Source organism: Falco rusticolus, chromosome 3 (genome assembly GCF_015220075.1).
Source record: "Falco rusticolus isolate bFalRus1 chromosome 3, bFalRus1.pri, whole genome shotgun sequence".
NCBI classification, from domain to species: domain Eukaryota; kingdom Metazoa; phylum Chordata; class Aves; order Falconiformes; family Falconidae; genus Falco; species Falco rusticolus.
Window position 1 is genome coordinate 54,222,479 of NC_051189.1, and position 18,051 is coordinate 54,240,529.

The window sequence follows — 18,051 nt, forward strand, 5'->3', positions numbered from 1 at the left end:
TCGGGTTTTTTTCCCTTGGTGGTGGTGGGGAATGGTTGTTTCTTCATGTCTTTTAAAACAAAAATAGTGTGCCATGACTGTTTGTTGTGCTCACTCTATCCTTTTCGTGAGAAGACAAACTTGTACCTTAAGTATGCCACCAACTGAGTGTGGTCTGGGAATAAAAGTGCCCGTCGGTCCCCTAGCTCCATGCTGATGTCTGGGGATACTGTTGTGTAACCTGCAGAGGTTTCACTGTGCTGGGTCCCAAGTCAGATTGGTTCTATTAAGATAAAAACTACATATAAATGAGCCTGTTAATTAAAATACTGAAAACACAGTATTGGCAGAATATGGCAGAATGTAACAGGTTGTGACAAGGCTCTGAAATCTCATCCCACATTGTCGGTAATATTTCACATGGAGTGTCTGTATGACATATTGCAAGTGAGCTATTTCAAGACCATTTTGTTTACAGTTCAGATGTTGGAAAGGATCAAAAAGTACTTCCACGTTGCACGTACAGATGTATGAACAGGAACAGAGAATCAAACCTACCAGTCGCTCCTGCTGATTTCATTGGGAAACGACCAGTGACTCAGGAGTGTTTCGCAAATGCCCCAGCGCAGAAACAACATATATTTCATGTTGCTCTGGTGAGGGTTTTGTTCAGAGTTATCAGCCCTTCCTACTGCTCTAACTAAAGCTGGTTTGTGAGGCGCACATCTAGAAAATGTGTGTGTGCACACCAGTTGATGTTGCAAGAACTGTTGGCAAGCGGAGGCTCTCTAGGTGACTGCATGGTTCTGGTGGTCAGTGGGTGGTCTCTAAAAACCAAGGCATTTTTCCTGATTATTTTAGAGTGTGGTAATTGATAACCTGCTACAAACAGTTAATTATTACTGTGAAATCATTATCTTGCATTGAAATGTTACAACCTTTGTATCCCCAGCTTCTTTTTCCCCCAATGTGCTGCCCCCTCAGCTGTACTTGTCCAAGTATTGGTTGCAGTAAATGGCATCCAAAATATGAACTGGCTTTAAAAACACACAAAACCCAAGCAAGCAACAAAAAAGCCCCCTGTTTCCCAAGTGCAATTTCCAAACTAAATTAAGTCCATCGCGCAATCCTGCGGAAAGCAGAATGGAGTCAATCAAGGGGTGCATCCGGGGGGTTGGGGTCTGCTGATGGGGGCTATCAAGAGAGGTGTCCAAAATGATTGAGGGGGTGTCATCTCACACGACACGCGTTTGGACAGCCAGGCTGGTGCAAGAGGCTCCTGCCCCAGCTGCTTCCCCTCCACCTCCCCAGCTGTGCTACTTAGAAGTTTCTGAGGCCACGCTAGAAAACATGCAGCTTAAACTGTGGTTTGAAACCAGCCCTTTTCTCATGGAGCGGAGCCACAGAGCTGCTTTGGTGAAGTTGGCGCGAGGGGGTTTTGCAGTGTCAGGCCGTTTGAGCAGCTGCTGAGCCAAGCTTGGTCTGACCCTTGCTGCTTGTCTCTTCTTTCCTCTCCAGAATCGGACGGCTTTTCGATGGCACGGAGCCCATTGTCCTCGACAGTCTCAAGCAGCATTATTTCATTGACAGGGATGGGCAGATGTTCAGATATATCTTGAATTTTTTAAGGACATCAAAACTCCTCATTCCTGATGATTTCAAGGTGAGATTTCAAGGGACTTGGGTGTTTTGCACCTACCTTGGTAAAGCCAAGTATCTGGTGTGTAGTCAAAGCAGAGCCCTAGATGGTGGAGGTGGGGGAGGGGGGGGACTCGTGGGGTATGTCTTTAGTTTCAGGTACATGGCAGAAATAAGCATGGGGGTGCAAAAGTGGCACCTGTCAGCCTTTTCTAGAGTGGCATCAATATTAAATTTTCCCCTCCTGGCTATAGCGTAATGGAGCAACCTTGCCATGTTTGACCTAAGGAAATTAAATATCGTAGGATGCTGATGGAAACGGAAAGGATGTTACAATCTGCAACCGACTGCTCGTGAGCTTTGCTGATTACTTGTCCTCCTATCCACTTTTATGCTTCCCCTCTGATCGCAGCAGCGCTGGCTTCCACTCCCACGCTGAAATTCAGAGAATAGTGTGGGAATCGAAGTACTGACAAAGTAAACTGCACACATGGTAATATTTGACCATTAAGTCATAAAATATTTTCTCCCTCAGACTCTTGAATGTATACTGCAAGCTTAATTTTGGAGTTTTAGAGAAGTCAGGGATGAACAGTTCTACATTTATTATTTAAACTTTATTAAAGAGCCTGCCTTTTTTTCTTTTTAATAACAAATTAAATTTGTGGTAGTTCACCACATTAGACATTAGCTTACAGAAGCAGAGTTTCAGACTCCATGTGATGTTCTGTGTTTATCTGCTTGTAGGTGTGTGGGTGTATGTGTGGTGTCAGTGAAGAAAGCACTGGAGACCGCGGCTGCAATCAGAACAGATCTTTATCATTACTTAATGAATGCGTATCAGTGTAGCTGGCTGTGCCATTAGTTCACATAGGAAATGCAGCAATTCAGATTAAGCAGGAGAGGGGATGGGGAAGGGTTAGAGCAGCTCACACTCGTGTACAGTCTTTTATCCCTCGTACCTAAGAGATTTTCTGAGATCTGAGAGAGGGGCGTATTAGCTGTGAGGTTGAGTTTGAGACCCATATTGCAGCAATCTTTGAATCATCACCTGTAGAGGCATACTTAGTTCTCCTGTGCATGATTATTCAGATCTACCTGAATAATGTGGGAGTTTGGAACTAACCAATATGCATCATGTCCCTCTTTTGAAGCCTTAGCGTGACTTTGCGCTGCTCTCGGCACTTGTCCTGAAGGTAATCAGAAATACAGGAAAAGGAAACGCCACTTTCCGTGCAATATTAAGAAATTATATATGCAGAGCCTTTTAAACACATAAATATACTGTAGCTATGCTGAAATTAAAAATGTAACTCCTGGCAAGTTCACCCGACCAACATGATGTTCAAAGGGGTGTCTTTCCCCAGTTATGCTGTAAGGTGTCCAAAGATCAGTGCTTAAAACGAACAGCAGTCCTTGTTTCATATGGAAGAGGTGACTTCTTTGTTACATGTTAAATGTAAGCAGTATTTTGAACATGACTTAGATGTCCCATTCTCACAAAGTATTTGGTTTCTAGCGCAAATTCAGGGCCGTATTGACTGTTAGCAGTCTTCTCATGTCATTCTGTTCCTGTCTTCCCTAATTCTCATGTATCGCTTTTCTCTGTATAAATATTTTCCAAATGGTCTTATGCTCTTAAACCTAGAAAAAAAAGATATTTTTTTTAATTTAAAAAATGGCAGTAGCAGACTCCAGATCATCAGTTCTAAATTACTTTTGTACTGGGTATGCTTAGAAATGCGTTTGCTCTGCTCTGGCATTTGAGATGATGTAGTAAACAATACTGTTGGCAAAATGGGGAGGTATTAAAAAATACTTAATTTTTAAAATGCAGTAATATGTGCAATCCATTATGCAAATATCTGAATCATTTTACACTAAGAACCATTGCAGGCTCCCTCATTTACATTCTTATACCTGTTACAATGCCTGCTAGTAATGCTGTAAGACGTGATGGATCCTAGTGATGAATTTTCTGAGTCCTGATTGAATTCTGTTCCATCTGTTCAATGAGGTCATTATTCTATGACATCACTATGGGGATAAAGTATGGGGAAAACTAAGATTTATTTTTTTTTTTTCTCCCTGGATTATTCCATAGCAGGAGGGAGTTAAGCAAGCATAGCCTCCCCCTCCCCTCACTAGTGCTGCTATACCCAGTCTGTTTCAAGTGGCTGATGGTTACTTTTTGCTTGCACTGTTGTTTTATTACACCTTCCTACACAGTAATTACAAACTATGTCTGAAGGGTTCCAGATCTAGAGCAGCGTTAGCCTGCATAACCGTATACATTAAGCGGTACATTAGCAATGCCTCTTTCTTAATTGTGCACAGTGATATATGTGTCTTTCAGGACTACAGTTTGTTATATGAAGAAGCAAAGTATTTCCAGCTTCAGCCCATGCTAGGAGAGATGGAAAGGTGGAAACAGGACCGGGAGAGTGGCCGCTTCTCAAAGTCTTGTGAGTGCCTGGTGGTGCGAGTTGCCCCAGATCTTGGAGAGAGGATTACGCTGAGTGGTGATAAGTCATTGATAGAAGAAGTGTTTCCAGAAATCGGTGATGTGATGTGTAATTCTGTCAATGCCGGCTGGAATCATGACTCGACGCATGTCATCCGATTTCCACTGAACGGATACTGTCACCTCAACTCAGTTCAGGTAGGAAGTCACGTATGCACTTCTTGGAAGGGAGCCTGCTGGCCAGCTACCAATGGGTTGACATTCTTCCCTGTCACTGGGAATGTTTTGGTGAACAAAGCCAGCTGGAGGCTTTGAGCTAGTTATTTATTTCTGTGGGTCGGGGTTGCTTTCTGAACTTAATTTACGCATATCATCACCAAATCTCTTTGCAAGCAAACTACAGTAGCGTTAAAAACTTGCTTTAGGAGATACATGTGTGCCTCAATGTAAAGACATTGCATATTTGGAGAAACATTTTTTTTTGACATTTGAATATAGGGCGAACATTCAGGCCTGCTTCCAGTCCCTTGCCCTGCTTGTTACAAATTGTCTTCTGGCTTGATGAGAGGGCACAGGGACATCTCAAACCAGGGAAGGAAGAGGCCACATCCCCACAGAACCTGTTGTGAGGACATCAGGAGCTATTCCTTCACCTGAGAAAGGCAACAGAGATGCTCTGATTTGCCGGAGTCTATAGAAGCTCTGAAACTAAATAGGAAGAACGGAGGAGCAAAAAAGTGAAGCCCCAGTCCCTTATTCTGGCTGTGAGACCTGAGGGGGAAGAGGAATTAATGTGAGAAAGAGATGATGGGACAGTAGCGTTGGCCAGCTACTGAAAGGAGGGCCACACTTCCACAAAGGGAGAACACAGCCAGCATCCTCCTTCTTCCTCCTCCCTCCTCCTAAAAGAGGACCCAGTATTACTGGAGAAGGGAGCAGTTTGCAGCCACAGGAGAAGGCATCTGTTGAGTTTTTACCTTCGTAGAGGGGACTTTGTCTCAGCCTCCTCTGCTGTCTTTCAGACTGGGGCATCCTAGGAGGACTTTGACCCTTCCAACAAGACTGTCAGGCAAGGCATGTGAAAAGGGGGGAGTTACCATAGATGTGGTTAAAAGCTAGTTGTGTCCTTTTTCCAGCGTTACCCATGTCTTCCATATGCTTTTTACTTTGGATGAAGAAAACATGTTCAGTCTTCCTCCTTGCTGTGGTAACAAAACCAAAGGCATGCCTGCTTATTGCAAATAGGGCCCATCCATTTCTGTGGTCTCAGGGAAACGCCTCCTTTTTCACTTTCAGCAGTTTTTCCTGATTTTTTATGGCATACTAGAGGCCTTTTGCAGTAGGACAAGGGGTAATGGTTTTAAACTAAAAGAGGGTAGAATTAGAATAGATAGAAGGAAGAATTTTTTTACAGTGATAGTGGTGGAACACTGGAAGAGGTTTCCCAGAGGGGTGGCAGGTGCCCCATCCCTGGAAGCCTTCAGGGTCAGGCTGGATGGGGCTCTGAGCAACCTGATGGAGTTGAAGATGTCCCTGCTCATTGCAGGGGGGTTGGCTTAGGTGACTGTCAAAGGTCCCTTCCAACCCAACCCAATCTATGATCAATAGCTCTTATGAAATGGATAAGAAAAAATCTGGGAGACAAATGCAGGTAATTTCTGGAATAAATATAATAAACTTAATAAGTCATACTGTTAATGGTTTTATCCTTCGGTAGTTAAAAACAAACATCACACACCTATCTTTGCCTAGTTAGCGCATCCTGCACAGACAGCACTTTGGAGTTAGAACACTTCTTCACATCTGGAATGGTCATTAGCACTGTTGATGCTGTTTGGTTTAGGTACACCTCCTAAATGCTGCAGGCTCAGGAGCGAGTTCTTACGCAGAAGAGACTTGCAAGCTGAGCTTGGTGTCTTTCCATCTGCCGGGCCCTGCTGTCCAGGTAGAGCAGCTCTGCTGTGCTCCCTCCCCAGAGGAAGGGAGCTGAGTGCCACAGTATGCACTGAAGGCTCGCTGGGCACTCCATACGTGCCAGCACTTAACCCAGGAGTCTGGACAGACCTATCTAGACCTACCCAAGTCTCTTACTGGCCTTTACTGTCAGGCTGAAACATTAAAGTTGTTTTGTTGTAGTGACTAACGCAAATTTAGACCAGCCTTAGATGTAAGATTGCAACTGAAAAGGGATGGGACTTTCAAGGAGGATGGTTATTTAGCCACATGTCATGTGATATGATGTCCCTGTTGTATCAAAGCAGTTGTAGCCTCTAACCGTTTATCACTTACTCTGATGCTTACGTTTGTGTCACATGAATAAGAATTGTCAGACATATTTATTGATGTGAAATACCCAAGTCACAGCGACAAAACATGCACAGGCTTCAAGAGAGGTTATGTTGCCACGTTGGTAATGCTGCATCTTCCATTTCTGAGGTCATAAGCATCTCCCAGTACTAACAACAATGTGGGGCAGGACAGGGTCTGCCAATAGACCCAGAGAGTGAGGTACAAATGGTTTGTTCAGAACTGGGCTGGTTTCCTGACCAGTTGCTTCCCCTGGGTTTTTTCTCAGGACCTAAGTTCTCCTGCTCGACTTTTCAGTAGCTTGCACCAAGACATTCTGGGGGCATTTTGGTTTATATTGTTAAAAGCTGAAGATCAGGATAAATAAAAATTGCACAGATGTTTTCATGGTTCCTTCCAAGTCTCTTTTCCTACCCCCTCCTTTTTGAGATTTGTCTGCTGTGCAATTAGCCATGCTCAGGTATTTTGGAAAGACATTTGCCGACCTGAAGCAATACGTGTAAAGACGTGGCATGTCTTGTTTTAAGTGTTTTTAACCCACAGTTCGCTTCTCCCCACACCCCAATCCGCTGCAGCCTTCTGCCACCCTGCTTGCCCTTGCTGTCCCAGCACACACGCAAGCCAGTTTGCTAATTGGTGAGATAGCTGGGAAAGACTTGGTCAGCGCCTGCTCCCAGCACAACTCCAGTGAGATCTGGTCACGCTGGACAGAAGATCCCATGTCCTGTGGGGTGCAGGAGCATCAGCCTGTGCCTTGGGGCTGGTGGCCATCACAGGTGACCCTGGTGAAGCCGTGGAAGAGTCACCTTCACAAGGGAGGTGAAGGAAGCCCAGGCAGCGGAACAGATAAAGACGATGAAAGAAGCAACAAAGAGTATAAACAAGGGAAAGAATACCTTAGCCCTGCAGTTACAGTAGACCTGCATGAACATGGGCAATTAAAAAAAAATAAAAATAGTGGAATAGTGGTGTGGAAGGAGACCATGTTCTTAGCAGCCTGGAGCTGGTGTTGGGAGCTGAGGTCTTTGCAACATCAATTGTTGGGTGAGCTGTTGGGCACATACCCCTCCTGCTCCGAGAGTCCTGCCTAACTCTTCTTTTATCCTTGTGGGGTTTTTTTTTCCTTTTTTTTTTTCATTTTGCCATCGTATTTCCCACCGGAAGCAACAGTCAGGTTGTGAAAAGGGAGGGAAGAAGGTGAATAGCCAGAACTCGTTAGTCCCATAATTAAAGTTAAAAGGTCCCAGGTTTAACCACAGGTAACTGTAGCCACAAACCTTCATAGTCATGCTTGTTTTTTTCTAGAAAATTTGATGGTAACTTTTCTGAAATTATGACCGCAGTATCTGCATTGTCACCATTTAATTGAGGTGTCTGCTCAGTGTCTTGCAGTATTTGCTGTGCAATCCTGTATTTGCCCTTTTGCATTGTAAATTTTGTGAAGCAGAGAATGTGTTTCTCCACGCATGTTTCTGTGGCTAGACTAATAGTGGATTTGCTGACAGTACTAAAAAATAAATAAATATCTTTCTTCTTAGTGCTCAATGGCCAAAGTCAGCAGAAATCAGTCCAGTACAGTGAAGATGAAGGAACGAGTTACAGGATCTTTGTAACCACTGCTGTTTCCTAGCTGGATCCATTTGAAAGCAGCAGTTATCATCCTTGGACAAAACCCAGTCTATTTACTTATACATCGGTGTTTGTCTCCTCTTTTTTGCAGGTACTTGAGAGGTTACAGCAAAGAGGGTTTGAGATTGTTGGCTCATGTGGAGGTGGCGTGGACTCTTCCCAATTCAGTGAATACGTACTGAGACGAGAACTCAGAAGGACATCTCGTGCACCCTCTGTCATTCGAATAAAGCAAGAGCCTCTGGACTAAAATGGACATGTTTCTTTATGACGAAAAAAAAAGGAAAAGAGAAAAAAAGGGGGACGTTTCATGTGCAGTTTGGACTCCAAACAAATCCTGGAACTAAAATCGAATAAAAGACACATTTATATCAAATATAGAGACCACACCTGAATTCATATGGGAACATTTGGAATAGTAGTAATAATAATAATAACCTCAAGGTATAAAAGAAAAGACACACACACACACACACACATATATATTAAAAATATGTATGTATATGTATGTATGTACATATATATATGTATATATATGTCAAAGGGTAGGAAATGCAACAACAAAACAGTGGTAGATGAGGTTGGTGCTCTGATGGCCATTAAGTGTCCTAGGCCTTACTGGGGCCCACTTAACGGTGTACAAGCCATTACCATTGGGGGATACATCGACTACTCTTCACCCATTTTCCATTGCCAAACAGCCATCCACTTTTTAATGTGTACACACCTTGACTCAACTTTATTTGCATATGGAGGTTTATGGTCTTTTTTAGAGGTGGATGGGCAGGTGTTCAGGAGACGACCATCCATTGCATTGGAAAGCTAGTTGACTGAAATTTTTAATGTAGTTTGTACAGAAGTCGCACACTTTTTGTCTGCCCTCACAGATGTGAAAGGTTAACTTTTCTTTTGAATGAGGATTTTTGTCGTTTTTGTTTTGTTTTGTGTTTTTTCAAAGGGGGCCAGAATAATTAATATTTGGTAGAGATGCTCTGGTTTGAATCTGCTGCTTTCCTACAATTTTTTCAAATTTTATAATGTATTAAATAACAATAAACTCTGTTTAAAATACTGAGGGTCTGATTTAAGCCAACAGGAGCAGAGAGGTGGGATTTAGCTCACTGCACTCCAGTGCACGGAGTGGCGGCCACTCCGGCAGGCAGTGGGCAGGCAGCGCTGCCCACACACGGTGGAGTGAGTTAAAGGCAGCAGACGCCGTTGTGCGATCTGTCTGGTGTGCTGCACGTTGCTGGTCTTCCTTCAGCGCTATCCTTTTTAAGCTTTGTCCCTGTTTGAAGAGGGGCTGTTGGTCAGGCTTAAAAATGACACCAGCTCAGCCCAGGGAAACCTGTCAAAAAATGGCACCTGGTTCTGTAACCTTCAATGTCACAGTGAATAGTTGCATCCTTCCCTCTTGACTAAGGAGTTGGCAGCTCCAACTCTCCAAGCCCTTGCCCTACTGTGTGTTAGTCAGCCTGTTTGTTTTTAATGTCGTTTATTTCCCTTCTAAAGCTAGTGTTGTTCTGCCTAGAGAGTGAGATGGTCAACCCCTTGTGCTACACCATTGGCTGCATTGCTCTTGGTAGCAGGCAGTAAGCTGATGTCCTGCATTAGATGTCCTGCGAGTTGTTCTCTTGCAGAGTCTTACCGAGGCCACCTCTGCAGCTTGGTTCGGGCCGGTGAGATTTTGCAAAGGCGCCACATCATGATAACACTGCACAGATTTGTTCACGGGTTGATGCTTTCACCACCTAAGATGCACCAGCAACTGCCACCTTTCCTCCAAAGTATCTTTTTATGCAATATTCCAGAATATGACTGTGTATTCATCCTAGTATGGAAGTTTCTATCAACGCAATGGTGCCAGTGTTCCATTCATTTTGGTGACACTTTGCTATTTATTTAAGAGAAGAAAAAAGAGAAATTGTTAAATACATGTAACAAGGTTTTTAATATAGTCTGATAATGAAAAAAAAAAAAAAGCTTTCTGTTTTTTATTAAAAGATGCCCTCTGACATCTTTTAATAACTTTCTGCCAGCACATATCAATGGTTTTGAAATTACTGAAATGTGGAAATGGGTGAGGGAGGGGGCTCTGAAAATTAAGGTTCATTAGCAGGTTATTAGATCTTCAATGTGATGCTGATCTGTCTATTCACAGTACTGAAACAGCTGCCTCATTGAAAATGCTTGTTTTCAATTAGCAGCAAGTAGTCCTCTTAGAAAATAAACAAATGCTTGCTCTTACTGCCCACAATTTGGTTGTTAGTTTGCAAAGAATTTGGAAAGCTAAAACCCTGGGAAATAAATATTTTTAACAGATCTTCAAACTCTTGGAAGTGGTATGAAATTTGTGATGTCAAAAAAGATGCCAGTCCCCATGGGTTGAGGGTATGTGGGTACCAGTGTAAGGCGACGTGATGTTTCAGAGACTGTTTGCTGCAGAAACCCTCCCTGTGCTTCCAGGTGGAGCCTCACTTTCTGGGACCTCCACAGTGTACCTGGGGATATGTTTACACTGTCTGTTAAGCCCAAAGGTACTCTCACGTCCAGACCTGTCCTGCAAGCCACAGTGTTTACGTACAGGCATATGCTCCGGTGCAGGCTGGAGCCAGGGGTGCTGCAGCTCCGCTCCCTGCTGCTTGGCCAGCAGGTACCCCAAGCCTGCCTGGCCAGGAGCATCAGCAGCCTCAAGATTTGTCCCCCGGCACTGGCAGTGCCCACACCACCCACAGCCTTTGCGTAGGCTGGGTGTGGAGGCCAAGGAACTTTGCCGCTAATGCTTTTTGTTGTGTTGCTCCCAAAGCCAGCAGGTTGTGCTCAGCTGGTGGTTTTGCTTGCCCAGCGCATACCCCTCTGACTCAACGACACCGAGGATACCTCTGTGCTCCTCCCAAGTCCCCAGCTGGCTGACCACCCTCCCACCGAGCCTGCGTTCGTTGTTGATGGAGTCAAAAAATCACTTCGAGACCCCGAATGTAAATGTCTCTGCCATTATGATGTAGTCATGGAGTAAGAGGTCATGAATAAACAAAGCAATGGCTGATGAAAAATATATGCAGGAATAAGCTAGAGAGCAAATGAGATTAGTCCTGTTTGCAACTGAGGCTTGTAACCGTGTGTTTTTAAAATGTTCTTTAGAAAAGCTGATCAGCAGACAAATGAGCAATATATCCAGGAAGGGGAGAGTGGGGAGAACCAAGAAGGACCAGATTATGGTCAGCTCGTTTCTGGAGGTTAGTAATTTTGACATGTACAATAGCTTAAATTTATCTAATTTTGTATTAAAAAGTATGACTGCATTTCATGCTATCAGTGGTACTGTATTTAATAACAAGAGGAAGAGCTGCAGTGAACAGTAGCTGCCAATATTGTACTTCAGCAACTTGGTTAAGCCGATGCCAGGAGAGCTGCTGTGGACATGCAGAGATTGCAGATGCCACCTAACACCCCTTCCCACAACGAGACGCAGGCAGAGGACCTGGGTCTTCACCTTTTCTTTTGGTAATGTGAACACTGGATTGCTGTAATAACCGCGATCCCAGGGTTTAGTTCTTCCTCTGTCGCCTCCCTAGTGTACCAAACAGCTACATAATGTAAGTATGGATCCTGGCACGCTTGGATGAACCTTTGAACAGCGGGTGTCCCATTGAAGACTGAGTTAATTTACCCTGTGCTGGAGAAGGTGAAGTCCTGCTTAGTCACTAGGTTAATCTGTCTTTCCAGAAGCACTACTTGTAAGTATATGCTGATGATTTATTCTTTCTCCAGGTAGTCTGGCCCGGTGAATGTTTTTCCTCTTCATTGCCACGTGTCCAGAAGAAAACTGATCATTTCATTGCTTAACTGGCACAAGCAGGTGCTTGTGATGTTTTGATGCTTTTTGATACCCAGTAGAATCCATGACGAAATCCAGTGGGGACAACGTACTACCCTCTGAAAACATGAAAGTTGAGCCACCCATTCAGTTATTTTTCTTTATGCTAAACAGGCACTCATTTCAATTTGAAGAGAAACATTTTGTTCGTGAGTGTAATTTTTTGCAGCAACCTTTAAAAATTGATTGCTATACTAATTACAGGGTTTTTACTGTCACCCAAATGACTTGTCAAGTGTTATTTTTCTTTAATGTTCAATTTTTTGGGGACTTGGGGAAGGAAGGGTTTGATTTTGGGGGGTGAGAAAAGAATTTTTATTGACCAATGGTCGGTTTTTCAGAGAAATAAAAACATTTATTTCCATCTGTCATTTCTTGACTGCGGAATTCTATATTATGAATTATTTCTAGGGACAACTGGTATTTGTATGTCGGCATTCATGCTGCCTGAGGTTTATTTACAGTGGAAATGAAACCAAGACATCCTTAGGGCTGTAGACCAGTTGCTTTTTCTCAGACTTCAGTTTGAGTAGTTTATTATTTCTTGAGGGTCTGGAGGGATCGCCACCACCAAAAATCAATACGTTGTATCAGGTCTCTGTGTTGGCTTTGGCTACTACCGTGTTGATGTGGTTATTGAAGACCCCAAAACTGACTTAGCATTTGGGATCCTCTATTTGACATGGAAACCTCTAAAATTGTATTCGTAGTCTTGCAAAAAAAGATGCAGGCACATAGTACAAAGGTTCATCCCCTTGTAAGCTGAGCTAGCTCTGCTAGTAGTAACCAGCATGCTAACATCGATGCTGGGGGGAAACACTAGTGCCTACCTGCTGAAGCATCTTCTGTTTGTGCAGATGAGCTCCAGAAATGGAAGTGTCCTCTGACAGATGGGGGAAAAGTCCACTTTTTTCTTGAATCCGCGATTTTTTTTTACATTTGTTGACTAAGGGCTTATATACGTTACTGAGCTCTGTGACCCTAAAATAATGAAAAGCATATTATTTTTTAGCTAATGTCAGATATTATGGGCCACATCCCATCTTCTGCCCTCTGTATTCATGGTGAACTTGCCTCACACCCAAGTTATGAGCAGAATTACAGATTAGTGTAATTCAGGGATTATGAGAAGAGGCATGGCCTGGTGATCGGCTCTCAGTATCATTGCATCAACAGCAACAGTATGTCATCTCTGTTGCTTGTTGTTGCTTCTACCAAATACACCATTTTCCACTGCAGGTCAGAGGAAGTGTGGTTTGATCAGACCCGTCTCTTGGCCCCATTGAAACTGTATGTCCGTGAGCTCTTCTCTCTGGAGAGGCTGTCGCTGGTGTGAGCAGGCTGGGTTTGTGCCCCTTGGGGAGTGTGGGGTGTTGGTGGCCTTGCCCAGCCCAGTAAGCCCTGTCTCCTGGTCCTCAGAGCACAGCTGTGGCTTGCTGGTCTGAGGAGAGATGGAGGGAGGGAGATTTGTTTCTGTACTCTGGAGTTTGGACTGAAACGATCTCATCTACAACCCCAATGGTCATCTAGTTTCTGTTCTATTATGTGGCTTGTCAGTGTTATTAATTTTCCTCAGGAAAGTGCATAACGTGGGATGGCTGGCCTTGCCTGCTTGCTGTTAGGATGCAGTCTAAAGGGCAGGGCAGCGACCTGTTGGGTGGGCATTGATTTAAAACAGAAACTGCATGGGCTGAAGTCCCTTAAATGCATGTACTGCACTTGTTCTGTCTCCAGTTCAAACCAGAGGGCTTAGCGAGTATCACCAGTGGATGTTTGATATTTCAAGAAATACCAAGAATGCCAAGAAATTGCAAAAACAAAAGACAAAACAGGCAGTGTGGACACTCCTTCTGAAGATGTGGAGCCATTATTTCACTAATCCCTGCTGCTTCTGAATAAATACTTCAGCTCTGAGTGGCTCACAATAAAAACACTTATTACCAGAAAATAACAAAAGTAGCTGTGCATTTTTGCCTTGCTTTCTCCAGTTCAGGAAGCTTGGGTTTTTTCTGCTTAGGGCTGTGTCTGGGCAGCTCAGGAGTGAGAATGTTGGCCATAACAGTGCTTGGTCTCTTCAAAGCATTGTACAAACCTTCAATTAAGCATCTTTCTACCTGTAAGGGAAGAAGGTAGCAATAAGCTCATCTTGCAGCTGGGGAAGCTGAAGAGGCTCGACTTCCACCCAGCTGGGTGGCAAGCTGTGCTTCAGGAATCACGCTTAGCTGCCACCCTCTTTCACAACCCCTCTCGTAGTATGGAAAGAGGTTGGAATCAGTGAGGTACTATGACACATGGGTTTTTATAAGCCGAGGCTTGCAAGCTATTTGAGCAAATACAAGGCGTCCCTGAGATGTCTGAATAAGCTTAGAAAGCAACACTACAACTGTGTTAGGCTTGATGTACCTTTGGGAATTTTTTTCTAATTCCTTCCCAAGTGAGAGGAAAAATAAATTAATTAATATTCCCTTCACCTTTCATGTTTTAAGTAGCGTCTACTGATGTCTTCATCTCCTTCCTCTGGCTCAGCTCTTCAGTAGTGACTAATTTTCTGTTTATGATGTTTCGATTCCTTAACACAGAGTTCAGATATTACAGGGGAGGAGGGGAAATAGCAACAGAAAGCTCCAGTGCATTTTATGAAAAAGGTTTGGTCATTCATGTAGTGGTCACAATAAAATTCTGATGCATGCCAGGATGGTCAGTGACAGGATTCTTCAGGTGTGGTTGCTGAGACAGGGCAAGGCACGTTGGCTCCCAGCTTCAAATGCTCCAAAATAAAAATGACAACAGCAGAAAACTAGGGCTCCAACCCTCACAGCTTATCTTCTGCCTTAAGCATCTGCTCCTCTTTCTTGCAGTTGTAGCCTTTAGATGAGTAGTTTAAAAGCTGTGCTATCATCTCCAGTGTAACCAGTGCAGCTATTCCAGGAGAAAGCTGCTTGGCTCAGACGGCTGTTCCACAGAAAAATTCTCTTCTGATGCATTATTGATAGATGTAAGTTAAAGCCATAAAGCTCGCAGCTTTATCGGGCAATATCTACTAAATCCTGGAAGCATGTAAGATAACCTAAATGTAATCTACTGCATACCAGCTCATTCAGTGATGGATAGCACAACAAAAGCAGAGCTAATGAAAAATTAATGAAAACAGTTACTTCCATAAGAAAAATGATCTGTTTTCTCCCACCTTTGTATTGATTTTAACTGGCCCTGTAATTGGAAGTGTGTAATTTTTTCCTAAGGTAAAGAGGATTGAGGGCCAGGGAGAGTGAGCATATAATTCTATTCATGTTTGTGACATACTTTCAGGCTACAAAAACAAAGCATTTTCCTTAGGATGTTGAGGCCGCCTGTGAATGCAGACTTCAAGCATATTTTCTCAGCTCAGGCAAACTGCCACGCTGGTTTGCCTGAAACCAGATACTGCATGAGCAGAGTACTTGCAGTACTTTGAAGGCTAGTGAGGAAGTAGAAAGAAACTATGTTTGAGAAAAACCAAATATAGTGCATGTAACTTGGTAGTTTTAACATGTTTCATGCATTCAAGTTCATTCCCTATTGATCTGCCACTTTCTGAAAAGGAAAAATCCTTCAGTCCCTCTTTAGAGAGTGAATGAATGTTAGGCTCAGAGGAAGGATCTTCTGTGTTGGACAAAACCCATTGCACCACCTTTTGTGCACTGGTTTGGCAGTGAATTGGCTGTCACATGTAGTCTCACCGCCTTCTCACTAACACGTTTAAACACAACTGTCTGTTCCTCTAAATTTAAAAAAGCATTTCTGTCTTCTTCACCATACAGCAGCAGAAATCAGTCAGACCTGTGACCGCTGTAAGCTCTATTTAAAATTATCCTTGGGTCTTTACCTGCTTAATGGTAATACATCCACTGAGCCCAAAGGGCACTGCTGAGATAATAAATTAATCAGAGTAGCGTATAGTTTGTTTTGGAAGGGAAAAATTGCATTTCTCAAAGTGTTTAGGAAATGCTTCTTTCCTGTTCCCTGTTGTGCATGGGTCTTTTTCTAATCTCTTCCATCAAAGACATGATATGGGGCCACATTGTGATGACAAGCTAAGAAGCAAGATGTTTCTGCATACATTGGTAGTAAATGTTACTCTTTGTCTTTTCCTAGCATCTTTTAGCTACCATGCCTTCATTTAAAATCTATTTTTTAACTTGAGAGATTTAGCCACATCCTTGTTGTTGCTTTTTTTGTTGTCTTTCTCATTGGCATGATAACAGCTGCAACACAAGATGAAATTCCTCTTTCGATGCATGTCATTAAAAATTAGAGCATTTCCTTGTCCTCAGTGTTTGGCTTGGCTTTATTTTTGTTAGCAGTCTCAGCTGGCCCAGTCTCAGCTGGTGCTCCACACAGCAGATGTGGTGACTGATTGGCACGAGCGAGCAAGGGCCCCTTTGTAACGGTGCCCTCCCCGGCTCACTGGGCCTTGCTGCATGAGTGAGTGCTGCAAAGGCAGCACCAGGGAGGAGAAACCACGGCTGTAACCATCCAGCAGCGAGGGAGGGCTGCAGGCTGGGTCAGCCCCTGTACCTGCTGCTGGGGTCTGCCCAGGCTGCAGGGGTGGGAGGGGTGCTGCTGGCAAGGAGGTGTCCCAAGTGCCCAGCTCCCTTCTCCCTGCTCCACACTCAGGCAAATCCTCCAGGTGCCCTGGAGATACTCAAAAGCTGTCTGGACACAGTCCTGGGCAACTGGCTCGAGGTGGCCCTGCTTGAGCAGGGGGGATGGACAAGATGATCTCCAGAGGTCCCTTCCAATCTAAACCATTCTGTGTTCCTGTCATTTCCAGGAAGATTGGACTGACTGGGATGTGGAAGGTTTGTCAGGGAGAGTGCAATGCAGCCCTACCCTCCTACTTGGTGCCATCAAGGTCCTCTTCTTTTTGCAGAGTGATGCACCAGTAGTGCAAAAAATTTCCAGAGAGGCAATGCTGCTGGCTACAGAAGTGTGTGGCCAGGCTAGGAAAAGCACTATCTGCATGAAACAGCATTACTGTAAACTTGGTGCTTACAGCACCTTGAATAAACCAGCAAGACTTGTCTCAAAAAATTACACTGGGGAAAGCAGGCTGGAGAAGGGTATCAAAGCTTGTTGTGGAAAGGTGCGGGGGCTCCAAGGGTGCTGGGGAAGCACTTAAGGGTGTGAACGGGGCATTACTGGGACAGGCCAGCTGTGTCCCCGAGTGACAATTAGTGCATGCTTGAGTAGTTGGCTGGATGGAGGGCTCAGCCCTGGGTCCCACTCCTGCCACTCTGCAGGGCAAGCTCAGCTCTGCAGTGGTGGAAGTAGCGTGTGGAAGGAAGAACGCTGTGAAAACAGGGAAGGGTCTTAGTGTGGGAAAACAGAGCTGTAAGCCAGGGGTCCTCAAACTACGGCCCGCGGGCTGGATACGGCCCCCCAGGGTCCTCAATCCGGCCCCCGGTATTTACAGACACCACCACCACCACCCCCCGCCAGGGGTTGGGGGGGAAACCAAGCAGCCGCAGATGGCTGCCTGCCACTGCATCCGCGCGCCGGCCCCCTGGTTAAAAAGTGTGAGGACCCCTGCTGTAACCCATCAAAAATGGTTAACAGCAGTGTCACAAGTGAAGCATTTAGGATCACTGGCAACTCTGGTATTAGGTCTGTATTTGGTGTGCTCCTTGTTAATTCAGGTTAGCGATGGCGAAATGTGGGAAAGATAAAATGATGGCAAGAAAAACGCACATGCAAGGTAGTGATTAGCACATACTTTTCTCGTAGCATGCCAGACAGAGAAGGACAGTAATTTGAGTGAAAGTGCATGGAGAAGATTATCTTGCTTGCTTTCATTCTTTGAAGAAGAAGAACTTAACTGTTACATCTGTTACTGCAGTAAAAAATAGAGGCCAGCCACCCTATGCTGGGCAAAACGGAAGAGACATCCTGAAAAAGACTGTTCTGCTACAGATGATGTTCTTAGTATTTTCTGCCATCATCTGTATATTAATTACAAAGTCAGTCTTCTGCCTGGCTGTCATTTTGTTCTGCCTTGCTCAACATGTGCTATGGACTGTAAGAAAGTTCATCAAAAGAAATAGAAACAATATATATATATACATATTCAGAAACATTCATTATTTACACTAACACCTGGCTGGTTTTCTTAAAAATG

General features: G+C 44.1%; 1 protein-coding gene across 5 annotated transcripts in view; it reads left to right on the forward strand.

Annotated features, from left to right (window-relative positions):
* KCTD1 (potassium channel tetramerization domain containing 1) overlaps positions 1-9,923 on the forward strand; it is a 104,126-nt gene extending 94,203 nt beyond the window's left edge. For all 5 annotated transcript variants that reach the window (XM_037381067.1, XM_037381065.1, XM_037381068.1 and 2 more), the window contains exons 3-5: positions 1,498-1,642; positions 3,974-4,279; positions 8,109-9,923. In XM_037381067.1, the coding sequence (XP_037236964.1) occupies positions 1,498-1,642; positions 3,974-4,279; positions 8,109-8,267 (610 nt within the window). In that variant the 3' untranslated portion in view covers positions 8,268-9,923. The remainder of the gene's footprint in view (positions 1-1,497; positions 1,643-3,973; positions 4,280-8,108) is intronic.
* Positions 9,924-18,051: the final 8,128 nt, after the last annotated feature.